Source organism: Electrophorus electricus, chromosome 11, assembly GCF_041902795.1.
Source record: "Electrophorus electricus isolate QZ-2024a chromosome 11, ASM4190279v1, whole genome shotgun sequence".
Classification (NCBI taxonomy): domain Eukaryota; kingdom Metazoa; phylum Chordata; class Actinopteri; order Gymnotiformes; family Gymnotidae; genus Electrophorus; species Electrophorus electricus.
This window is the reverse complement of record NC_137507.1, coordinates 23169086-23189341: the sequence shown is the minus strand read 5'-3', so window position 1 is coordinate 23189341 and position 20256 is coordinate 23169086. Positions and strand designations below refer to the sequence as shown.

The following is a 20256-nucleotide window of genomic DNA, read 5'->3' as shown; positions in this document are numbered from 1 at the left end:
GAAGTGATGCGTGGCAAGAAGCTGCAGTGGGGAACAAACGCGTTTCATGGCTGAGGGACGGACGGACGGACGGACGGACACACAGACAGATGGGCGAACCAGCGCAAGCTACCAGCACAGGCTGAACAGGCTAACACCGAATGCCCAAACACAGCAGCAATGCAGACTAACTTGGAGTGTTGGGGCGGCAGGCGGAGCTGGGACCTGCAGAGAGAAGACGGAGCACAGAAAGATAAAGGATCCAGCAGTCCTTAAAGCCCGGCGTGCCCACCAATCAGCCACTATCGCGTTGATTAGTACTGATGCCTGCCGTCTTCGGGCTAGAAAGTGCACTCTGGCTATTTGCTGGCTAATGGCGTGCAGGAACGCGAGGTGCACATTAAGGGGGCGCGGTTAACGTTCTCGCTCCGGCGCCAGCCAATTAGGCGCAGCGTGCACCCGAGCCGAGGGGGAAACCCACGAATCGTACAGCGCACACGGATGATTGCAAATTTGCTCGGAGGACATCTAGGGAATTGCCGGCAGAGCTGTCGCAAGCGGACCGATGGTGACGAACCCGAGATCAGCAAGGACCACCGCTCGGACGCGCGGCCCGTCCGGGCGCCAAGTTTGGACCAGAATCAGAAACGTGAGGCATCACACACACACACACACACACACACACACACACACACGCGTGTGGCTTACACACCGATGTGGATTATCGCCGTGCGGGACCCACGCAAACCGACATGGTTGAGGCTTGGGGTCCCACCCAGACGGGACTTCCGGTCTCGTCTTTCGGATAGGGTAAAAAAATAAATAAAAAATCAGAAGTAATAAATGCCTCCGAAGGAGGGAGCGGCTGTGGTAATTATGTGCTCTCCGCAGCTGTCAAGGACTGAGTGGGAACTGTAATAACCTGGACATGCGACTCGCAACACTATTAGTGAGGAGAGGGAGAAAGAGGGAGAGAGACAGAACCAGAGAGAGAGAAAGAGAGAGAGAGTGCAAGAGAGAGAGAAAGAGAGAGCGGGAGAGAGAGAAAGACGGAGCTAGAGAGAGAGAGAGAGAGAGAGCGGGAGAGAGAGAGAGAGAGAGAGCGTGAGAGAGCAGGAGAGAGAGCGGAAGAGAGAGCGTGAGAGAAAGAGAGAGAGTGTGAGAGAGATGGAGCCAGAGAGAGAGAAAGAAAGAAAGAGAGAGAGAGAGACGGAGCCAGAGAGAGAGAGAGCGAGACGGGGTTGACGTTTTCTCTCTGTGCCATTGTTCTCCATTGTGCTCACCTTGAGAATCAGAAAGCAAGAGGACTAATTAACCGACAGGGACTGAGAGGGGCGTGCAGGGAGAGGCTTTTGTTGGCGAGAAGGAGGAGGAGCTGCTTCAAGCCAATCAGGAGATCAGAAAGAGAGACTTGAGACCCAGAGGAGTCATCGAAAGACTGAATTCAAAGCGGCTCAATGAGAACAGGGCTTTAAAGGAAAACACATGTCCAAACCGGCAATTTCTACACTCGGAACGGTTGATCTGTTCACTCAATTACCTTGATGAAAAGGCAGGCAATAAGAGTGTATTTTTTCCTCTCTTCCGTACTAATTAAAGACTAAAACGGCTTTTGCTGTGGGAAGAAAACCGAAGCTAAAAAGCTAAATGAAAAAGCTTAAAAAAAACAAACAAAAAAAACCCCAAAATAACAACAAGAACAAAAAACAAAGTTAACAAGCTAAGAAAGAGAAAGAGAAAAAAAGTTGCCAAAGCTTACACAGAGATTTTAACATTTTGCATTTAATTAACTCGTGATTGGCTGAAGCTTTGGTCCAGTTATTACAGAGAGAAAGACGAATGTCTTTTGAAAGATAACTTCCACAAAGCTACGTCCCCGCTCTTTAACGAGAACAAGGACGACACGGCCGGCGATTCAGTAGTGGATGGTAAAGAGACAGAGGGGGGCAGGTCCCTGTGAAGTGGCGGGTGGGAGCAGCCAGGGAGGGGCGGGGCCTTGTGAAGTGGCGGGTGGGAGCTGCCAGGGAGGGGCGGGGCCTTGTGAAGTGGCGGGTGGGAGCTGCCAGGGAGGGGCAGTGCCTTGTGAAGTGGCGGGTGGGAGCTGCCAGGGAGGGGCGGTGCCTTGTGAAGTGGCAGGTGGGAGCTGCCAGGGAGGGGTGAGGCCTTGTGAAGCGGCGGGTGGACAATATCAGGGAGAGGCGAGGCCTTGTTATGTGGGTTGTTGCAGCAGCCAGTGAGGGGCGGGGCCTTGTGAAGCGGTGGGTGGGAGCTGCCAGGGAAGGGCGGGGCCTTGTGAAGGGGCAGGTGGGAGCTGCCAGGGAGGGGCAGGGCCTTGTGAAGCGGCGGGTGGACAATATCAGGGAGAGGCGGGGCCTTGTGAAGTGGCAGGTGGCAGCAGCCAGGGAGGGGCGGGGCCTTGCGAAGCGGCGGGTGGGAGCTGCCAGGGAGGGGCGGGGCCTTGTGACGTGGCAGGTGGGAGCTGCCAGGGAGGGGTGAGGCCTTGTGAAGCGGCGGGTGGACAATATCAGGGAGAGGCGGGGCCTTGTGAAGTGGCAGGTGGCAGCAGCCAGGGAGGGGCGGGGCCTTGGGAAGCGGCGGGTGTGAGCAGAAGAAAAGCGCACGGGTGCGCCAACCACTCTGGGTACAAAAAAGGAGCAGCCAATCCTGCGCTCGCTTAATTGGAGCCGCTGCTCGAATTAAACTTATGAGATCTGCACGTGTGAAACTGAGCAGGTGCTGGCGGCGGTCGTGAACCGGGGCCAGCGTCCCCGCGGGTGCCGGCAGGTGGTTGGGGGTAGGGAGCTACAGGCTGGTCCTAGCAGCCGAAGGCGTACCCATTACGAAGCCCACTGCTTTGACCGCTTTGCATACGTACGTATATGTGGCAGACTCCTTGATTGGTAGCGCCGGGCCGCGGGTTTGCGCGCTTACACAGCAGGAATGGTTCGGCTAATGCGGCGGGACGCAGATGGCGGAAGTGCTAGGGGTCAGGAATATGTGAATGGGTTAAGTGAGCGGTGGGTGTGCGTGTGTTTGAGGGACAGCGAGAGGGTCCGGTGTGCGTGCGTCATTGCGCATATGGGCTGTGCGTGTGTGTGTGTGTGCGCGCACGTGCGGTGCGCGCGTATGGTGCAGTGCGCCCGGAATCTCGGCAGCTTCCAGATGAGGTTTGCGTGTGGCCAGATGGAGCGGGCCGCATCACCTACCTGGTGTCTGGTAGTTGATTCTTCTCATCTCCACAGGATCAGACGAATTTGCCAGCAGAGAGTCCTTCACCCCGCCCAGGTGCTCATCCTTGGGCAAGGGGGAGGCTCGTTTCCTGTAAGGCAGGAAGTGAGGTCGCTTTTAGAATTTCTCCTGTGACTGCACATAGCACAGCGGCCCTCCCCGGCCTCGTGGATTGCGTATCGACACGCAAACAAAGCAAACACACAAACAAACAACTCCAGACCAACTGTGTCAACTGTGGATATTGGCCCTGTAAGCAACTAGCAATGGCCTGGAGAACAAATCCATTAGTGTGGGGGGGGAGTCTCCTTCAGAGTGGGCCTAGTTGCTTTTAGAGACACATTACCATTTCCCACAGGGCCCCGGGGGCTCACACTAAGGCAGAACGGAGCCATCGGGCCCTTTCCCGGAGCTGTCGCTCTGCTCCACGCTCAGCTCCGCGTGGCCCACTGGCTAAACACTTCGACCGCCGCTTCCTGTTTGCGGGGAAAACAAGGCGTGCTGGTAATTAGCACGTCAGATGGATGGCACAACACTGGATAATTATGCGCCAGACGCAGCTGCGCGCGACAACGTGCTGCCCCCGCAGGTAGAGCTGCCGCGCACGCGCACTCACGTGCGCATTAACGCACGTGCGCACGTACATGCACCCCTAACCTTTTTATCCTAAGTGGAAACCAGACTGTTAGTCTGGATACATTTCTATAATCCTAATCTGATCTTAATACACACCATTACCCTCATTTTAAATACAAGACTGAGCCTAACCGGCCTTCTTTCCTTTCAGGAATTTTACAGGTTCTGCCAACTCCGGCCCCGATCTCACACACCTGTGTGCCATGCACGCTTCGGCGCTGAGCTAACGGAAACGCCGTAGCCTAAAACCCGGCCTGAAGAGGGGAGAAGCAAAACAGAACAGGGAGAGAACAGAGGACCCTTTGTTCGTTTGCCTGGGGAGGGGCGGGGCTGGAGGTTGGAGGGAAATGTCAGCTTTGACGACAGGAACATTTCTATTTCAACAGCTTCCAGGCTGGCATTTACTTTACAATAGGCCATTCAGGTGGGATAGCACAAGGGCTGACTTAGCATGTTAGCCACCTCCAAGTCACCTTGGGGAGGGACGGTGCGACGTAACGGTGCGTGTGGAGGATCATGGGTGAATGGACACGCACAACACAGAAACAAAACCGAAAGGCACACGCACGGGATGGCACAAGGACACTGCACCGGCGGGCACACACAGCATGCACGCGGGTCGCATCGCGACCCGGCTCGACCCGGCCACGCCAGGACGACAGGGTGTGAAGGTGAACCACTGTCAAACATTCCTTTTCCATCAAATGTGCGTGTGTGTGTGTGTGTGTGTGTGCGCATGCGCATTCACACAGACACACGCGCGCACACACACACACACACACACACGCACACACACGCACACACACGCACACTTGTTTGAAACAGTGGAGCCGGCAAACCCTGTACCCGACGTGGAGGGTGACGGGTGGCGGAGGGCGCAGTGGCACCTACCTCTCTTGTTTGCTGCGTTCGCGTGGGGCAGAGAGCAAAGAGACACGTCTGATTAGTGGATCAGTGAGTCCGAAGCCAAACAAACAAACCTCCCTCCGTCTCTTACAGACCCCCCCCCCGGGTGGCGTGGTAACGGTGAGCGGCGCACAAACGGTCGGCTAAATGCAGACGCGTCGGATCCGGAGATGCACGTGGGCTCCTCGGAGCATCGATGTACCACAGCGGAAAGGACCCGGAGGGAAAGCGTGGCCGACTGCCGAGGCCTTGGCCCAGAAGCCGCAGGAAGTCTTGTGGACCTCTCTGTGTTTGTTAGGGGCAGTGTTCGCATGCACACAGAGGTGTTATGTTCGGGTCCAGAGAGTGAAATCGCTCCCTACGATTTCTGTTCCGAATGCCGGCCATTTGCCAATTGGCTCCGGCCGGCAGGTAGAATTAATTAGCGGAAACAAACCAGCGCTAAATTCATCGTGGGGCGTTTTTCTGTTTGAAGCTGAACCTTCGCCCCCGGCGGCAGGCGGATGGGTCAAGGCTTCGGCCCCTCGCAGGCTAGGCCCGTTTACACGGAGCAGCTGCCGAGAGCCCTCGGCGCCCGGCCCGAAATGTCAAGTGGGGACGGCAGCGGAGGCTGCGAGTGCCTGTTCAGGCAAACCCATGTGGACATTAGGACCGTACCTTCGACCTTTTGACCAGGCTCATTCGCGAATGCTATTTTCTCTTCTAATCCCACCGCAGGAAAGGGCTTCTATAATAAGTTGTCGCTCTGCGCTCTTGTAGAGCGGCTGCCGGCGCCGGAGGCGCCGTGCGGAGACTGGCAGAGGAGTGAGCGAGGGGAGGGAGGAGCGGAACTTTCTGAGCTGGAGGAATACAAAGGGCTGATGCAATTAATAGTAACCTTCACTTCTCTCCAGCACGTCTGTGGCACTTTATTAGACAGCACGCGGTGGAGATGGCTATCCGCAACACAAGCGACCTACTTCCCCGGCCTGCCACCGGCAAAAGGGTAAACATAATAAGACACTGACCCCGAGAGCTCAGGCTCCTCGCTCGTTAATATTTTAATTAAGTTTTTAATATAGAGACACACATCCAATCTAATTGCTGCTCCTGATGAGAAGAGATTTGGGACCGCTGTCGTCAGCGTCTGCATGTGTGGATATAATGCTTGCTTTAAGCAAATGACTTTGATTTAAGTGAATTACTTTGATATAAATAACTCACTAACATTCGGTTGGTTAGATTTGTCCAGAATGTTGGTCAGATCTCAAACTATTTGGTGAACCGAGACCGGGGGAGACCGCGTTACCTATCGTGCGAGGTGGGGTGAAGCAGCTCACCGGGAAAGTTAACGAATCGTGTGTGTGAACATGGGCTTCCTCGCCATGAGGTCTGTCAAATGGCCTCGCTGTAAATAATACAAGCGATAAATGATGAATAGGTTTCCTCTCGCGGTGTGGGCGAGCTCCACCTCACCTCTTGAAGAGCAGGATGGCGATGACGATGATGACGATGAGCACGACAGCGAGCACGGGGCCCATGACCCAAAGCATCTCAGGCTGCTCCATGCTGCGCCCCACGCCGTTGCCTCCACCCGCCACCGTCACCAGCTCCGAATACGGGCTGGCCGAGAACATCCGCTAGAGAGAGAGAGAGAGAGAGAGAGAGAGAGAGAGAGAGAGAGAGAGTGAGAGAGAGAGAGAGAGACACACACACACAGGGCGTGGATTAGAAAGCGAGGGTGGGGCTGGGAGCCATTCCTGTACTGTGAGAGGGTGGAGTCATGAAAGGTCAGAGAGGGAGGGGTTAGGAGTCACCATCAAAGTGGGAGTGTCCACTTTCCCAGTATTCATATCCGCTCAGATTGTGTTTTAATGCGTACTGGAGCATAACACGGAGTGCCTGACTGCTCTCACTATGTTCTCTTTCAGTAATGCGTTCCTGAAATCTGAGATTTATGCAGAGAAATTCCACACTGCCGTACTGTGAGCCCACGGTGTGAGGGCGGAGCTGGTATGGCCGGCCACAGAAAGCGCGGCCCTGCCGTTTCGTGAAAGCCTTGTCCGTCGAGGCTGCGGTGTCTGGGGGTTTCCCCGCACGGGTCCTGAGAGGAGTCTTCTGAGTGCCGCACCCACCCCCAACCCCCTTAGGGAACGGTGTTAACAAGCCCCGTCGCCGGCACGGTCACCGCGACCTCCCGTTGCCACGGGCAGCGTTCCCGCGTCCGTGTGCGCGCTCGGGGAGAGTGGGAGGGAACAAGGGCTGAAATAGGAGCACTGGAGGGATGAGATAAAAAGCAAAGATAAAGGGGGGGGGGGTGTTATATGCTGCAACTCAAGTGCGGTGTGAACGAATGCTTGACGGAGAATGGGAGGAAGTGAAGGCGAGAGTGAGAGAATGAGGGAGACGGCTCAGAAAAAGGAGGGGTACTAATGAGCTCTCTCCCTGCTGTGTGTGTTTCCACAGCTCTCCCTCAGCAGAATGGCTCTGATGCAGGGAACCGAGAGAGAGAGAGAGAGAGAGAGAGAGAGAGAGAGAGAGAGCGAGAGAGAGAGAGAGCGTCAACGCTGCTGTTATGCCTCAGTGGGCTGCTTTATCTCCAATGGGAGAAGCCCTGCACTCTGCCCCTCCCACCACCCTAGCCCCTCCCTCCCACTCCGCCCCCAGGCCGCTCCAGTGGCACGGTGGGTTGTAATCCGGATCAGCGAGGCGCAGCCGGGCTCGAATGGTCCGAAAGCAAGGGGCCGTTAATTGGGGAGATAAGTGGGATATTAGCTGAAGGAGACGTGGAGGTGCGGAGATACAGTTATCTCCCACGCCCATATCTCAACACCAGTGTTAGGAGAGAGTGAGTTCACACGTGTGTGTGTGTGTGTGTGTGAGAGACAAAGAGGTTGATTTAAAATCAGTGTAAAGTGGCTCCTTTAAGGAGGCGGCTTCTGACCACCATCAATAAGCTACCGACAAAAGCAGCGTTTAATCACAAGGAAGAATGGAAAAAAAGAAAAACACAGAGAGAGGGGGAGATTGAGAAAGACAGAGTGCTGAAAAGAGAAAGAGAAAGAGACTGACAGAGAGAAATACGTCCAGTGCCACTTAAGAGACCAGAGAGAACATGCTGAATAAAAAGCCTGTGTTACTGCAGGTCCAGTTGTGATTGGCTAGCTGTCCGGCGTGAGGGCGGAGATGTTGTTGATGAGCCACACGCCCCGCCCCTGTCTCCGCCTCCGCCAAGCTCCGGCCGCGAGGTCGGCGACAAGAAAAGTTTAAACAACCACGAGTTGCGGCACTCGCAGCTTGGAGATTAAAACACACGCGCGCACACACACGATAAACACACACACACACACACACACACACACGATAAAAGCTGCATGCCAACAAACGGGTGTTCCTCCCCGAGGCTACAGAAGAGTAAGTGCATAAGTGCATGTAGATGACGGCCATGCTGTCACCCGCACTAATGCACTCGCTTTATCAGGCTGGAGCAGCCAGGCTGCTCCAGGGCCCTGCTAACCCCGGCAGCGGAGCCACCGCACTTCTCATCTTTGTCCCATGCTTTATCTACTTGGCTGCCCAAACATTGCTTTATAGCTGCTTACTCACTTCTTCCCCTTTACTGCCTTTACTTCTCTCTCTCTCTCTCTCTCTCTCTCTCTCTCTCTCGCGCGCATTAAATGACTCTGTTTACACACTCCCTATCTATCATCTGATTTCACACTTCCTCTTGCTTGTTTACGTGCCCTGGGTGATGGTTGTACTCAGTGCCACCCTCTCCTCCCTCTTTCCCCACCTCCATCCCTCTCTCGTTCTCTCTGTCTCTCCTGCGCTGACGTGACCATGGCTTGCCTGCCGTTCTGCTGGAGCCGATGATGAAACGTGAGTGGGTTTTTTTTGTTTTTTTGTTTTTTTTTTAGTGGAGACTGTCGGTTTTTTTGGGCGCGCCTCTTTCCACCGGCGCTCCCGCCTCTCTCTCCTCGGCTCCGGTGCCTCCACCTCATCGGTCAGCCCCGACAACGCCGAGGGGCGGCGCACAGCAAGGGGCCAGGCGAAGCGTGGGCGGCGCAGCCTTTTGGAACCTTCGGTAATGGACACAAACGGCGTGGCCGTAATCACCGCATCAGCACTCCCTCGTAAGTGCACCTGTTCATGTAATCTGGGGTGATCTCCTCTGAAGTGATGATCGAGCCGTATTTACAGGCAACCCATTGCAGCGGATCGCGGATGTGAGCGTGCACGGGAGTGGGACAGGTGCTCGCAGCGAGGGGAGCGCGTGCTTCTCCACCGCGGAGCATGGAGAACAGAGGACGAAACATGAAGCACGGATGACGGGGAATGGAGTATAGGAGCATGAAGGATGGACAATGAATCATAGAACACCGGGCAGTGGAATCAAATCTGCTGTCAGCCTCTCCTGCTGTACAAATCCCCCCCCCCCCCCAGCTCCAGGCCTTGTCCATGGTGCTGAAAGTGCAAAGCCCTGTGCTGTGACTGGCTTTTATCCCGGTTGATTCCCATCTGAGAGCGGCCAACAGGTGTGCTGCGGTCCTTTGAGCCAACGGTTGCTCCAGATACGCACCTGGCGTAGAATCCGCTCCTTTATTCCGCTCTGAACAGGGAAACCAGTGCAGTGTGTTTGCTTACTAACACGCCGGCGGTCCGGTTTGACGTCACAGTGGTGTCGTGACGCACAAACCCGGGACCAGGTGAGGCCCCGGATCGTCTGGCCCAGTGGAAAACAGCGGGGTGTGAGAGCTTGAGAATGTGATGAGTGTGCTTTGGAGTAACCCGATTAACATTGACCTATATAGACATATCAGTGGTCAACAGTCAAGAGGGGGCCGCGCCACAGGGTGGCACGATATATTGATCGTTAGTTGTCATTGCAATACTGCCTTCCTCAATAACAATATTGCAGGGGGTTATAATATGTAAATGAGCCATCTAACAAATGACATTTTTTTTGCGTGTGTGCTGTGAAGATCCTGTGGGGCATTAACTTGATCCAAAGGAGAAAAAAAAGGGTCGTATTAATTCAGGGCAAGAATAATTGAAATCCTTTACAACGTGAACCTATCATCACTCTTCTCATTAAAAATATTTAATGCCATGTTATTCGGGGCATTCTTTAACTACATCACACGAAGATTCACCAGTGTGTTTCTAGTACACCTCAGCAGTGCTATATTGTGATATAAAGATATGATATTATGTTCATACTGTGCTGCCTTATACTCCATCCTTGCCATGGGGGCAGTGTAAAACAGCAAACCAGCTCTGGGAGGTGCCTTCCGTATGGAGACGGGACGATCAACCTACCTGCTTCTCATTGGCCGCTGGGAGATGCTGCTCCTTCAGCTCAGCCATGACGAAGCACTTGTACGACTGATTGACGGCCACGGGCCGGTTGTAGAAGCCGTTGTAGCTCTTCTCGTCGCCGAGGGTGAAGGTGTCTGGCAGTGTGGCCAGCCTGGCGGCTATGTAGGGCCTGCTGATGTCGGCGTAGCGTCGGCGGCGTCTCAGGGCTGCGCCCTCGCTGGAGTCCAGGAGCTGAGGGGCCCGACCGGGACGCGGACGGGCGAGAGGGGGCGACAGGGAGGAAGTCAGTGTTGCGTCGGAGAAACCTTGAGCGTCAGCCCTGCGTGTGGGCGTTGAACTGGAACGGCAAGGAGCGCGTGACTCACCTCGTCCAGCTCCAGCTCGTCTGGGTTCTCCCATCTGCGCGTGGTCGCCAGGGGGCCCGGGACCACCACAATGTAGTACCACCTACGGGCAGACGAGAAAGAGTGTTCATTCAGACGCTGGGTGTGTGTGCGCGTGTGTGTGTGTGTGTGTGTGTACACACACACACGCCTGAGTCACCATGGATGGCTCATACGGTACCAGGCGACGCAGTGGGTTTTTCTCTGGCTTACTGAACCGACCCTCTAGTAATTACCAGTGGAAAATTGGCAGGCGACCGGAGCGTGGAATATTGCCCATTTCAGTAGGGGAGGGAAAAAAAAAAAAAGCAACGGGTCATTATTCGGGTAATGACTTCACTTAATCGTTTCTGGGCCGCCAACGCTGCCCCCTCTACCCGTGCCCTCGCGGAAGACAGGTGAGATGCCGGGTGTCTGGCGCGCCAGACATTGTGCGGGCCGCTGGCCCGCTGTGACCCGGTTTCTCGTGGCTACGAACTCGCTAGCTAAGGGGTCCGGGCTTTAATTTGCCCGTGCACCTCCGAGATCGAAGGTGGTCCAAAAAAAAAAAGAAAGGAAAGAAAAAGCTCGATTCCACTGTCGACTCGGGGCCTGGGCGCAGTCGCCGAGGGAGGGGCCTCTGCGCCCCCCGTCGCAGAACAATGCTCCCCTCTCTGGGGGGGGTGCCTGTCTTGACCTTTCACCATGACCTCTTCATTCATAAAAAAAAGATAAGCGCTGTAAAAATTCTATATGAATATAATGCCTCCCATCTTGTTATACATAAATAATTACTGTACTGTAACGCAAGGGTCATTATCTACAGGCAGAGTGAAGGGCCCTTAACTTGTAATGGCAGGTCTTATATGGTGAGAAGTGTCTGAGGAGTGAAACAGAACGGCTTTCGATAGAAAAGGTATGCGTGTGTGTTTTAAGGCTCCTTGTAATGGCTGAACCCACCCTGCCCGTTACGGAGGGAACTTTTAGCTCGGGGGGTTCTGGGGGATCGGTGCGGTCGAGCTCCGGATGCCGATCTTCCTCTTAAGGCTTGGAGGGTGGGAGGGTGTGAAGGTGCTGCTGGGGGTGTGAACTGGATAAGAGGAAGCGTGTTGGCGCAGAGGATGATGGGAGACGTTTTTTAAAAAAACCAAACCAAACCAAAACAAAAAAAAACAAAAAAAACCACAACAACCCGCAAATATACTTCAGGGGAGGGAGAAAAAGAGACCGAGTCGGAAAAAAGAGACAAATGAAATGTGAGACAGTAAAGAGAGTGGAGAGTGTTTAAAAAAGGGAGAGAGAGAGAGAGAGAGAGAGAGAGAGAGAGAGACAGAAAGAACAGCTGGAAACTGCTGCCCTGGCAGAATGATTGTTTGCTGAGGTGGAGAGGACTCTGTCTGACTGCTGCTTACTTGACTGCTACTGATGGAAGAATTACACAGTGATGCTGGGAGAGTTTTATTGTCATTTGGCAACCGCCACCCAGACCAAGGCGGCAGACTTTACTTTGGCCTGAAGTGCTGTTTGCTCAAGGGCTTTGCTCAAGAGATTCCAATCAATTACAGGAAAAGTCGAAGGAACTACACATAAATGGGGGATTCCGTCAGGGTAGACACGGCGGTCGGTACTGACCTGACGGACGCCGCTGTGACCACTTTGGGCAGACTGATGACGTGCTTGCCGCCTCCGCCGGCTGACTCCGCCCACACGTAGGCAGGCTTGGTCTTGAGGAGGTCGGGGGCGGTGCGGATGGAGACCTGCTGCTGTAGGCCGCCGGCGCTGTTGCCCCTGCTCATCAGCACGAAGGAGTAGTTGGTGTCGGGCTTCAGGCCTGAGATCAGCCTCCGCTTCAGGTTCCCCTGCACCTCCACGCTCTGCTGGTTGTACAGGATCTGGGGGGGTGGAGCGGAGACGCGCCAGCGTCAGGTGGGTCGAAGGAGGCGGCCGGTTAAAAGGCGGAGCGCAGGGCGGGGGCGGGATCCCGACGGGAGGGGCGAGCTCTTCTCCGCGTAAACGCTGGTGGGGTTTCTAGCGTCTGCTCCTCAGGCTTTTTACTGTGGCGGGATCGTTCTGCCGGCCTGGTGGTCTGTGGGGACGCAGTGGAAGCCACACACGGCCCGTCTGCCCCGAACGGCTTCGGGGGGCTATTGCGTGGCATGCAGATGCCTTCAAATGCGAGGCGGTTTGCCTGGGCGTGTTCTTAAAAAGCCTCGGAGCGTGAGGTCGTCGAGAGCAAAGGACCACCGTCTCACTTGAAGGCTGCGTGTGCGTGCCCACCACTGCGCCACCCACCCCCCCAACCCCCTTGTTCACGCGAAGCTCCTACCTTAAAAGGCACTTGGGATTTGAAGTTCTCCGGCAGCTCCCAGGTGAGAAGGACGGAGGTCTTCATCACCGTCTTGACGCCGAAGCTTGTGGCGAATGCTGTGTAGGCGAAAAAGGGAAGCTTGAGTTTCCCGGAATGGTGGAGCATAAAATAAAAACTAGAAGGAAAGGACTGAGAAACAGCGAGGTGGCCAGTTGCGTTGTTTATTCTCGCCGTGGGCTGCGGCAATGGCTGGCTGCGCGTTTCGAACATGAGCCCGGCGATGGATCACCGAAGCCACACGCGGGCAGACTCGACGCTGGGTCTTAAATTAGCGCGACGAGATAATAGGCCGTTTAATACCGGAATGTGCGCCAGCGTGACGACGTCGGTGCGGTGGACCGGCGTCGTCGTGTGCTCTAATCGGACCGGCTGTTTGTTTGGTCAATCTCTGCAGCGCAGATGCATCATATCTGCGGTGAGATCTGGGAAAAGGAACTTTTTTGTGTGCGCGCGATCCTAAACCGCGCTCGTGTGCGACGGAACGCGAGCAACGTGCCGGTCCCGTGTCCGGACCCCCTACCCGGCGACGTGGACATGGTCCTGCTCTGGATGCTGGGGCTCAGGGGGCCGCCGCCCTTGCTGGTGAAGGCCTGCACGCGGATGTCGTAGGTGGTGTCGGGCCGGAGGCCGTGGAGGGTCATGTGCGTGTCAGCCGTGCGGTTGGTGCTGTTCTGCTGGCTGTTGATGTCGCGGTACACCACGGCATACTGCACGATGCGCCCGTTGCGCTCGGCCGGCGCCGGCGGCTCCCAGGTGAGGCGTGTGGTGGTGGTGGTGAGGCCCACTACGCTGAGGTTGAGCGGGAAGCCCGCCGGCACGTCCTCCTGCGTGCCGATTTCCTTCACGTGCTCCTCGCCGGTGCCCGCCCGGTTGCGGGCGCTCAGGTGGAAGCTGTAGGTAGCGCCTTTGTACAGGCCCGTGACGGTGTAGTGGTCATCTGTGCGCTTGAACTCCCGCACGGTGAAGGCCTCTTCCTCCAGACGTTTGTAGCGTAGCCGGTAGCCCGTCAGCTCGCCCGCGACCTCCTTGGGGGGCTGCCACTGGACCAGGGCTGTGTTTTCCACCGTGGTGCTGATGATCATAGTGGGCTTACTGGGAACTGGGGGGGAGGGAAACACCATTACAAAAAAAAGAAAAGAAACCATTACACTGCTCAGAGCACTTTTTCAAAAAAATCTGACACTACTCATTTTCGCTAGCTGAGGTAGTGCTGTTTTTCTGTTTATCTGAGCCCCTACGGGTCCGTTCCGGAGGCGGGCTGTCTGACTTGAACCTACCTGCGCCCGTCGTTTTGATGACCTTGGCTTTGCTGCGAGCTCCATCGCCCTTGGTCGTGTACGCTGCCACCGTCACCGAGTAGGACGTCTCGGAGAGCAGTCCAGAGATGACGGCCTCCTGTCGAACGGAGACCGTTTGAGCCCCAAGAAGCCGCATCCCCCTCCTGAACCCCCCCCCACCAAAGCCGCACCCACCCCCCACCAGACCAGACCCAACCCGACCGCGGGCCCGAGCACACCAACCCCCCCCGTTCTCCCTCTCCACGCAGCTACGTTTAAAACCATCAGACCAGCTCTGATGGATCTAAAGGGAGCAAGGCTCGGAAAGCAGCTCCTTCCACCGCGAGGAACCGTTCCGACCGCACGGCGAGGACCGCAGTTGTCACAGCCCCACCGCCACACGCTTCTCTGAGAGGACACACGCCCGCACACGCCTCGCCCCCTGGAGCAGGTGGGTGTGGGATGTTTTGACCAATCAGTAAATCAGTGGCACCCTTAGGCTTCTTTCATGAGTTTTTTGTCAGGGTTGAATCTGCAACATTCGGATTGGAATAGAGACTGGACTGTCCTCTTAAAATCCTAGTGCTTCTCACTGACCGGAGGCCCCCACCTGCGCATGCAGCGGGTGGAGACTGGCGGTCAGGGGTTTAGTGCGTGACGGGGCTGCAACACACCTAGTGCGGATGGAGAAGAAAACTGGTTTAACGCTGGAACGAACAGTAACGTGAGCAGCAGAGAAGGCACGGCGAAGAGCAGAGCGCACAGCACACGTGTACGCACGCGCGCGCACACACACACACACACACACACACACACACACACACACACAGCGCAAGCTAGCGCCGGCATAAAATCGCCAGCTCACACATACATATAGATGCTCTCACACACACGGAGAAAGAGTGCTTTACACACAGCACACGCAAGCGCCAGCACAAATTCGCAAGAGCACACACCTACACAGAGCTTTACACACAGTACGCGCAAGAGACAGCACAAATGCGTACCCCCACACATACACAATAATATGAAAAATACCAGAGGCACAGGTGATTAAGGGAAGGCTCTGACGAGAACACACCTGGAACTGTGTTAAAAATGCTTTCCTTGTTAATGCCTCCTGCCCACACACACACACACACACACACACACACACACACAGGCACACACACGCACACACACGCGCGCGCGCGCGCCAGCTCTTTCTATACATGCATAATGTCAGCCCTAATCATTTCCTACCGACTAACAGTCAAAAACCTCCCACTGAATGCATTAAGATCGTCATTTTCAGTTCCAAACTATTATTAGGCACTGAACAAAGCATTACTGGACTGGACTGTACACTGCACTGGGCGAGACTGGGTGAACTCCGGTCTGACAGACATTGTGCATGAATGCGCTCAGTTTCCCGTACAGGCTGGGAGAGAGGTGTCCCCTGGTGAACAACACCTGCCGACGCGACGGTTGCTGAAGTAATCTCCCCGTAAGCATAGATGTAGGGCACCAGAACACGCCACACTGTGCAATGACCCGCTGCACGCGCACACCCACACAAACAGACACAGACTCTTGCACGGCCATTTCTGCATCTTTCTAACCCTAACCCCCCCCGGGGCGGACTGCTTCCTGAAGCTCTCGGGTCCTCCTTTCCTGCCTAAAGGATCTGGTTTCCAAACACAGCTTTCTTCCAGAGCTGCGTTTCCAGACGTAGGAGAGCTCGCTGTTCCCCCGCGAGTGACTTTTCTATAATTAAGGTTAACGTTCTAATGATGGTGCTACGGTTCCCCGTCTCTGCAGGTAGGTTTGAACAAGGTTCCTTTTCTACAGGCTGCCTCTCACGCACAAGCCCTCAACACAGGGACTCGAAGGCTGATGCGGATGATTTGGACCTCGGTAGGGTAAAAACAAAAACACACAGGGACTTTCACGTTTACAGGAGCAGGGAAGGCCCGCTTTGGTGGTGCCTGTTTTCGCCGAGCTGTGCGTGAGAAGTGGGGGGGGGGGGGGGGGGGGGGGGGGGGGGGGGTGTTTAAGAACGTGGTTTAAGAGCACGTATAAGAGCAGCCTGCAGTTCGGGTGGAGGTACAAAGCGTGTGGTTGGTGGGCTTTAAGAGCACTCTCCCGTTTGGGTGGAGATATGGGGGTGGGGCTTAAGAGTCAACATTTTCAAGTAAACCAGAAACTAATGACAAATTCATTTCATTTCAAACCCCACCTAAAGACAAAGGTTAGGCAGGTAATGCTGACAGGCAGATGACCCTGAGAGAGAAGGCAAAAATGACACTGTACGATTCTGTACGTCTGTGTGTGTGAGAGAGAGAGATTAACGGGGAGCTGTCTCACTTTCCCCTCTCCGAGTCTGAGTCGGTCTCCCTCTTGCAGTGTCTCTCTCACTAGTCTGTCTCTCGTGAGTGTGGATGTATGTTGTCAGGGAGGTGTGTGTGTGTGTGTGTGTGTGTTGAGAGATGGGGTCGGGTCTTCATCAGGGCTGCACAGGTGCCAGCCTCGCCCTCTGCCAACAGGAATGCACCCCCCCACACACACACACGCAGAGGAGAGCAAAAGGTGCGTCGTCTCCTGACCTAACCGGTCCTCCTTTCAAGAAGACATGACCAGGCCGATGAGCCTGGCCAATTAGCTCTACGGAAAGCTCACCCGCCAATCATGGCGACGGATGAGCGGCCCTGCCCCTCCCACTGCAGGATGCCTCAACTCTGCCCAGCAGATGGCGGGCATCAGAGGCCGGACTACAGTGAGGTGGATCGCACTGGCTTAATGGAAACGTGCTCAGGCTTACATGAGATCAAATTCATTTCATTTCTTAAGACGGTTATTTGTGTTTGTGCGTTTGTGTGTGTGTGTGTAATACTGGGCAGAAATAGGGACGGTGGCAGAGAGATGGATGGAGGTGTACTGTTAAAGTGGAACAGAAGACAACCTAGTGGAGACGCAGTATAATTTCAGTACCTCCTGAACATTAATGGCTCACTCTTACTGAGTGTGAGGGTGTGTGCGCGAGCACGTTTGTATCAAAGAGTTGTAGGTTAGACACACACACACTTCAAACAGTAAGGCAACATTTTCATGCCACAGATCTAATATTATATTTCTTTCTCAAGTCCACATCAAGACCAGACACAGTTCAGTCACATGACCAATCCCCCGCGAAGTGTGTTAGTACCCAGCTGAGAGAGCGAGAGAGAGAGAGAGAGAGACAGACAACACACCCACACACATACCCCGAAGCAAAAACATGGGTGCACACACGCACGCACACACACACACACACACACACACACACACACACACACACACAAGCGTCCCCTGCCAGACAGGCCCAATGCCGCCAACAGCAGCTCACACACCGGGGTTACTCACATATTCCGTGGACTCCTCAATTTTCCACTGAGGGAAAAACAACGACAGGGAGAGACGGAGAGGAAGGGAAGAGGAGTGAGAAAAAGGGCACTAGGCATCGGGAAAAAAGCAGACACTTTTTTCACTTTCATCTACTGATGAACAGCAGGCCTTGACAGTCACATGCAGCAGTGGACTGGAACTCAGCAGAGAGAGAGAGAGAGAGAGAGAGAGAGAGAGAGAGAACTACATAAAACCTATTGGTGAGGAAGCCTGTGGGAATAAAGGCAGGTGAGTGGAGGAGATGAGTGTAGCCGTCAGGGCCGGCGTGCTTCGCTCTTGAGAGCTCTGTGGGAGGGAGGGTAGAGAGGAACAGGCAGAGACCCCCCACGTACCCGGGCAGCGTCAGCAGCCCGACCATATCCCATCCGATGGATAAGAGCTGCATGCGCATGGCCCGCGCCTCGTGCAGTGCACTGCCTCGACGCCGAGTTTTGGGTTTGGTTTTTTTGGGGGTTTTTTTGCTCACGATTTTCACGAAAACATGCAAACTGTCCGCTGCCTGCTGTGCGCGATTGCAGGCGGGATTTCGCGGACGTCTGCGGGCGGAAAAACCAAAGAAAGTTCATCGGCACGCAACAGTGATCCGTGCTCCCAGCGTTTTCCTCCGTTCACTGGGAGAAAATCCTCCAGGCACTGAAAGCTCCCCCCCTTACCCCTACCACGCCCCGTTACCCAGAGCGTAAAATCCCATTAACCCCCCCCCAAGCATTGGTGCACTGGTGGCATCAAACTTTATTTCACCCAGAGCTGTGACGCACACTTGCTCATCCCACCCACCCACACACACCCACACACTCTAGTGGGTTTTCATCTGTGTGTCCTCCTGGAGACCTGCACTCACTGAGCACCACAAACAGTGGTGGGGGGGTTATTTATTCATCCTGCTCCATGCGACTCCTCTACTTCTGCACCGATGCCATCTCTGAACACACACACACACACACACACACACTCTAAACCTTAATTCGACTATATCTCTTTAATCCGAAGACTAAATGTAACCTTCAGCCATCCGCAGTCTCTCTATCCATTATTCTATCTGTCACCTCCTCTCTCCCTTTCTCTCACACACACACACACACAGTAAGAGTGAGCCAGGAGCACCTAGGTGACTGACAGTAAATGCTCACTCACTCATTCTCACTCTCTCTCCGTGCTGCTGCGCCCCTGTGTGTCGTTAGGGCGGGAGGACGCGCTGTCGGCGTGGCCAACCCGCTCCGCTCCCTCCGGTGGTGCGGACGGGCTCGTACCGAGAGAGCAGAGACGGAAATCAACCGGACAGGCGAGATTCCGTGGCGGGAAAACGTGCCTGAACTTCAAGGCCGGGGATGAAAGTGGCGGAGAGGAGACGGTGGGACGCTACGGCACCTGCGCCGTTTGTGAATGTTTGGGAAAAACAAACCAAAAAAAACCCCCCACCCCCTTACAACTGATGTTTTCTTCCCGTCCACAAGGCGGGAGAGGGGCTGGAGCTTAACCATGCCTGCGGCACTGTCGGAACATTTCTCTCTCTCGCTCTCCCCAACTCCCTCCCTCCCTCTCTCCACCCCTCTTCTGCCGTTTACTCCCTCCATCTCTCCTCCCCTCCCCCACTCGGGCGACAGATGCGCAATTAGCGCAACAGCAAAGCAGGAGGGTTGGGGGAGCAGGCGGCGTAAAAGGAGAGGGGGGCCCGCCTCGCCCGGGGGTCGTCGGGGCCGTCGCTTGCCCGGTTAAATTTAGCGGCGGAATTAGGGCGCCGTGTGGGTTCCCGGGCCAGGCTTGTTTGAAAGGGAAGCGCTCTTGAGCCGCCCACGCGCTCGCTCTCACGCCGCAGCCTGGGAGAGCAGAGGGGCAGAGCGAGGGATAGAGAGAGAGAGAGAGAGAGAGAGAGAGAGAGGAGACGGATAGAGAGAGCAGGAGAGAGGGCATGGGGAGGGAGCCTGATGTCAGCGAGGGGTGGAGCTCGTGCCAAAGGAACGCTGCCGTCGAACGTAAACGCCGTACAGATGGTCATGCCTTTCATTTTAGAGGAGTCTGCCAAGCGCCGTCGCTTTGTTGGAGGAACAAGGCGCGCTGCCACGCTTCACCCTTCACCTGGTATGATCGGCATGGGCTTAGCTGTGTGGTGTGCGGTGCCTGATCCGAGATGCCCCACCTTTTTTTTTAAATCATTGCTGCATTAAGATGTTCTGTGCCGAGCCTGTTGGATCAGGGAAAGGGTGGGGTGATGTGGGCTTCTCGTGTTCGCAACGTAGAGGAGATTCTTGTTTTTGTTTTTTTTTTGGGGGGGGTTGAGTGACAGGCATAACCTCATCAATGCTGCCAGGAAATGGCAGGTGTTAAAAAATGGCCAACAGAGGAGCGTGACTGGGTGGAAATAGCTGGGCTTCTGCAGCGAAGAAAAGGACTGGGGGCCATTTATGAAAGCGAGACCGTGATTGGCTGGCCAGACCATTAGTGTCGGACAATGCGGAGCGGATTTTCTGCGCCTATCCACCATGCTTTTCATCCATACCTTCCTGACCAGCACTGTCCCAGACACAGTGCGCCAAGCTTTCTTTTATTTAAAGGAGAGAGAGAGATGGAGAGAGAGAGAGAGAGAGAGAGAGAGTGAGTTAGCTGTGCTAATGATGATGCAGATGACTAGTCCCTCAGTCCTTAACCAAACGTACATACAAAGAAACCAACCAACCCAATAGTAAACAAAGATTGTCTTTTGTGAGGTGTGAGGGCTTAGCAGGACTAAACCGGTTGCTGCACAGCTCAAATAATGACACAGTGCGCTAAGAGACATTAC

The 20256-nt window shown here is 55.0% G+C and overlaps 1 protein-coding gene across 19 annotated transcripts in view; it reads right to left on the bottom strand.

Moving 5' to 3' along the window:
- Nucleotides 1–20256, bottom strand: part of ptprfb (protein tyrosine phosphatase receptor type Fb) — a 116503-nt gene that overhangs the window by 15569 nt on the left and 80678 nt on the right. For 11 of the 19 annotated variants that reach the window (XR_014126162.1, XR_014126164.1, XM_081723829.1 and 8 more), the window contains 10 exons: nucleotides 17436–17462; nucleotides 14055–14172; nucleotides 13298–13876; nucleotides 12736–12833; nucleotides 12042–12301; nucleotides 10413–10494; nucleotides 10048–10278; nucleotides 6205–6368; nucleotides 3186–3298; nucleotides 172–204 (listed from right to left, as the gene is read on the bottom strand). Coding sequence is in view for 17 of the 19 variants with exons in the window: in XM_081723829.1 (XP_081579955.1) it covers nucleotides 172–204; nucleotides 3186–3298; nucleotides 6205–6368; nucleotides 10048–10278; nucleotides 10413–10494; nucleotides 12042–12301; nucleotides 12736–12833; nucleotides 13298–13876; nucleotides 14055–14172; nucleotides 17436–17462 (1705 nt within the window). In the remaining 2 variants the exon portion in view is untranslated. The remainder of the gene's footprint in view (nucleotides 1–171; nucleotides 205–3185; nucleotides 3299–6204; nucleotides 6369–10047; nucleotides 10279–10412; nucleotides 10495–12041; nucleotides 12302–12735; nucleotides 12834–13297; nucleotides 13877–14054; nucleotides 14173–17435; nucleotides 17463–20256) is intronic. The other 8 variants (XM_081723833.1, XM_081723835.1, XM_081723843.1 and 5 more) reach the window with 3 other exon arrangements.